Source organism: Capsicum annuum, unplaced genomic scaffold, assembly GCF_002878395.1.
Source record: "Capsicum annuum cultivar UCD-10X-F1 unplaced genomic scaffold, UCD10Xv1.1 ctg4375, whole genome shotgun sequence".
NCBI classification, from domain to species: domain Eukaryota; kingdom Viridiplantae; phylum Streptophyta; class Magnoliopsida; order Solanales; family Solanaceae; genus Capsicum; species Capsicum annuum.
This window is the reverse complement of record NW_025851245.1, coordinates 1-4808: the sequence shown is the minus strand read 5'-3', so window position 1 is coordinate 4808 and position 4808 is coordinate 1. Positions and strand designations below refer to the sequence as shown.

The following is a 4808-nucleotide window of genomic DNA, read 5'->3' as shown; positions in this document are numbered from 1 at the left end:
TTAGAAGACATAAAATCTTCATCACAAGTTAAAGTTCGCTCGGTTGGCGATTTGAAGTTATAAAAACTTCATCATTAACTAGAAACAAAACAGAAAAGTCAAATACAAGATGCGGCAACGTCTATGGGGGCAACTGATATTGCCACATCAAGTCGCATAAATGCTCCGCCTACAATGGCACCGACGGAGAAGCCCAGAAAATTTGCGGGTATTGAATTTAAACGATGGTAGCAAAAGATGTTCTTTTCCCTCACCACTTTGTATCTCCAATGGTTCACTAGCGAAGACGCTCCTAAGGTGCCCGAGGGAACCTCGGACAAAGAGCGTTTCGTAATTGTAGAAGCTTGGAAACATTCAGACTTCCTTTGCAGGAATTATATTTTGAGTGGTCTCCAAGATGACCTCTACAATGTCTACAGTGGAACTAAGACATCGAAGGAATTGTGGAGGATACTTGAACGAAAATATAAAATAGAGGATGCGGGAATTAAGAAATTCCTTGTTGCATGGTTCCTGGACTTTAAAATGATAGATAGAAAATCAGTTTTCTCTAAAGTGCAAGAGTTGCAAGTTATCATACATGATCTCCTAGCCGAAGGTATATCTTTAAAAAATATCGTAGTTGAACAAATTTAAAAAGTTCTTAATACTCACATAAACTGTTTTGTAGGTTTGATTGTGAATGTTGCATTTCAAGTAGCAGCGATAGTTGAGAAGCTACCACCTTTGTGGAAAGACTTCAAAAACTACTTGAAGTATAAACGAAAGGTGATACAAGAATAACAAGAGGAACATGAAATCAAACACCAAATCAGTCCACAAATCACAAGATCTGAGGACTAAGATAGAGACCATTCTTGGATTCAACAAATACAACAAGAAAAAGATATAAAAAGGTGTGTTTCAACACCAAAACAGCTACAAAACCTGATGAACAAGATGGACACAAGATTTGGATTCAACAAGAACAAAAGAGAACAAGATACAAACACTTACAAAATTGCAAGAAAGGTAAAGATAGATAGTGTGACATAGATTACTACAATAACAAAGAAACTAAGTGTAAATCCAACACTAAGACCCTTAATACATGAAATAACAACACCAACACTTTTACGTGGACACAACAGGGACGTCAACCTCCCCAAGCACCTACGTTTCCAATCCTTGAATGCTACACAAGTGAAATCCATACTTGTATCACCCTAGTTTCGGGTTGCGTGTCTTCTTTCCTTAGAGAGGAAAATGTTTCAAGTATTATACACTCATCATATTTACCAAAATCTGAAAATGAAACCTTACATTACTCTATTTATAGTGTATTATAAATAATAGGTAAAATGACCAAAAGGCCCCTTAATGAAGGGGCACCCCTCTAGTGTATGTAGTGGACTGATTTGGCCCTTTTAGTGTATGTAGTGGACTGTTTTGGTGTCCATTTAGGTGCACCTTTGCACTTCATTGCACACACTGAGCCGCGGGTGTAACATATACCCTCAAAAGTTCATATACGTAATCATACTTGTATCATCCTCCCCTTCTTGAAAAGGATTCGACCTTGAATCCGTACCTTGCAAAATCAAAGAGGAAACAAACAAGTACATATCCTCATGGAATGAGGGTTAGGGTTAGCAAAATAATAAATTAGCATTATCATGCCATGGTGGTACACACTTGAAGTAAAACCAAGGATCCTTTGTGTTAGTTATGGAAAGCTTTTGTACAACATCACAAAGGAAAGGGCTCGGATGAACATCAAGAATTAAGGGACAAAAACCAAGACTACGCCTCTCATACGATGTATATCCAACAACATCATGAATATCATCATATGCATATAGGTAGTGAAGAAAGGTATGAAAGACACAATTCTCATCTAAGATGTATTCACAAGTAGGAACACACAATGGGAGAAAGGGACATTGCAAGCATGTAGGACCTCTCTCCTTCCAACCACTTCCCGAGGAAAGGCATTCCATCATGGGAGTCATACCAATAGGGAGAATAGGGATACAACCATGCAACAATCCAATCCAAGGCAAGTAGTTTGCCAAAGAAATTAGCTTCCATCTACAAATTATGTGAAGCACTCTCCCAAAAGTCCCACAAAATACTTCAACTTGTCCAACCCCATGAAGGTGATAAGAAGTCTTTAACATCCTTGGACCCTTCCACAAATAAGAATACAACTTGGCATCCACAAGTTGTGGTTCACATAACTTAAGTACAAGTGTGTCAAATATAGATGCAAGAATATGAGCAACACCCCAAAGAGATAATGACACATTTGTCCTTGGGTCCTCCAGTAGACACAAACCAACATTAATATCAAAGGGATCACAATTCAAGTCACCATATTTATCAAGCACGGGTGCGGTGTCATGCAAAGGAGTACAAGCAAAATCATTTTTCAAATAATAATCACAATTCAGGTTTCCCAAGTAATCAAGCAAATTATGGTAATCTTCACCCAATTGACTATTCCTTTCCAAGACTATACATTCCCTACCCTTAAGACTACTCTCGTCTTCCAAGAAGAGATTTCCATCTTGAGGAGGAATGTTGTCACACCATAATGAGTTAGCATATATGTTATAGCTTTCAAGACAATCCATGCCATCCACATCACTTGCACCACTAGGTTCATTAAGAGTGAATAAACTATCTTCAAACAAGACATTGTACCTAAAGAGTGAATGATCTAAACCACGGACAGGTTTGGAACTTTCACTCTCTAAGGAATCATTATCAAGTTCCAAAGATATGTCAAGCACATGATTAACCCTATGAGCAAAACAAACATTAGAATCGTTACCACAACATAGGCTCACGGGTTCACTCCCTTTTCCTTGACCAATATCTTCAAATTCTTCACTCACTTGATATTCATTAATCACAGCACACATATCCTCAAGTGGTGGGCAAGTTTTACTCACAATTTGGGCAACACAAATATCACACGACGATGTACTTTCATTCAACACTAGATGGACACAAATCGATCTTACTAGAAGAGTCGATTCGGTCATCTATAGGATCAACTAGTGTATCCACTCGCACAATATGCACATCATCCACAAGTGGTAGGGAATCAATATACTCATATGTAGGTAAGCTACTACTCACACTCAACGGCTTATTTGTCTCGCGGTCATCATTAATATGCACCAAAGTGTAAGAGTTAGCTATTTTACCTTGACTTTCATGAGTATGTTCATCTTTACCTCGGTGTAAGAGTCCTTCACAAGCTTGGGCAACAACTTCCTCCAAAAAATTCTCATCGCAAGGTGCTTGCACAATTGAATTTTGTGGGAAGAGTTTGGGTAGCAATTGACATATAATTTCAATGTGCCGTTTCATATCTTCAATATTGTCATCTATGTGATCAAATGTGACATTGAAATTATGGGAAGCCATTGTACCTACCAAAAAGACACAACAAACAAGGAAAACAAACAAATTTGTTAGATAAAAAAGGCCTCACCACACTCTCACTCTCAGTTTTACCTCGCACTTGGTTTCACAAGTGTTGAAAGTCGGCTTGTACTTCATGAGTGATTGAGGGTCAGGCCGAATCTTGTTCGGAATGGATTTTTGTTTGAAACTCAAATGAAATCTTGTAGGACTTGAGTCAAGAACTAACAAGGAATTCAAAATGCGAAAAGCACACAACAAACGTAAACATGAACAAATGGATACAAAACTAACCTACAAGCTAGTAGAAGATTACTAGATTGTCAATTAGTGTTTGAGCCAAAAAAATGAAACTAAAAAATCTAAAATTTGAGCTTAATTATGTTGCGGTGAACAGTAAAATGTGATGATGAGGCAGCCACGTAATTGGTCATGGTCCCCGCACAATTCTTGGTCAATTTTTCAATTTGGACTTTGGTGGAATTTATTTAAGGAGGGAAATTCAAACAAGTCTTTTAGCCCCTTTTCAATTCCAAGTTTTCAAGACTTGACTTTCTTGTCTTTTCTCCTCAAAACATGGAATTTGGTTTCCCTTAAATCATGGAAAGTTGGTGAGAAGTGATGTAAAGCTTTTTTGGTGGTTGGGGGTCTTTCAAGACTAACAATTACTTACACCTTTTTCTTCACCTTTTTGGATCAAATAAGCACTTTATTTTTTTTTAACAAGGTATGAAGATAGTGATGAACATCAAGAACAACAACAACATTCACCAAGAACAACAACAACAATTCCAAGAATAACAATAATCTTCCAAGAACACCAACAATTCCTCTTTCACGTCCCACTCTATATCCACAACAATATTATCTTCAACACTTGGCCAAGACAACTACAACTGCAATTAAATGGTTCTTAGGCCACCAATTAACAACAAAATCACGTGGTCAAGCTAAGAACAACAACAAGGTGAAGACCATACACCCAAAGTGGAGCCACAACAACAAAAACGTTCAAAACACTTTCAAGTCACCACAACAATGGTCAAGATTATAAGCTCAACATTAGATCTAGTCACTTTTAGTGTCGGTGAGAAAGGAACCAACACTAGAAACACACTAAACAAGTAAAAGACTACTAAATCTAGTCACAAAACTAACAAATCTTGGCCCACAACAAAAACACAATTTTGGCCAAGAACACAACCACAGACAGATTTGCTTCTTCTTTTTTTTTTTTCAGCTTTTCAACAATTTTTTTTTAATTTTCTAACAAGCAAGCCCAAGATTGATCTTGTAGGAATAAGATCTAGCCATGCTTAAGATGGACCACTCTTGGATTCAACAAATACGAGAAGAAAAAGAGATAAAAAGGTGTGTTTCAACACCAAAACAAC

At 37.4% G+C, this 4808-nt stretch overlaps 2 protein-coding genes across 2 annotated transcripts; one reads left to right on the top strand and one right to left on the bottom strand.

Annotated features, from left to right (window-relative positions):
• On the top strand, positions 1–1310 carry LOC124892083. Its single transcript, XM_047403527.1, has 2 exons — positions 1–598; positions 671–1310. Exons 1-2 carry the CDS (start codon positions 238–240, stop codon positions 781–783), a joined length of 474 nt encoding a protein of 157 aa, XP_047259483.1. The 5' UTR covers positions 1–237; the 3' UTR covers positions 784–1310.
• Positions 686–4594, bottom strand: LOC124892081. Its single transcript, XM_047403526.1, has 2 exons — positions 3508–4594; positions 686–3362 (listed from the first exon to the last, which is right to left on the bottom strand). Exon 2 carries the CDS (start codon positions 3027–3029, stop codon positions 1629–1631), a length of 1401 nt encoding a protein of 466 aa, XP_047259482.1. The 5' UTR covers positions 3030–3362; positions 3508–4594; the 3' UTR covers positions 686–1628.
• Between the last annotated feature and the right edge of the window lie 214 nt (positions 4595–4808).

Coding starts and splice junctions, on each gene's coding strand:
- LOC124892083 (XM_047403527.1), top strand. CDS start 238: ATGTTCTTTTCCCTCACCACTTTGTATCTCCAATGGTTCACTAGCGAA. Junction 599..670: donor ACATGATCTCCTAGCCGAAG/GTATATCTTTAA, acceptor ACTGTTTTGTAG/GTTTGATTGTGAATGTTGCA.
- LOC124892081 (XM_047403526.1), bottom strand. CDS start 3,029: ATGACCGAATCGACTCTTCTAGTAAGATCGATTTGTGTCCATCTAGTG.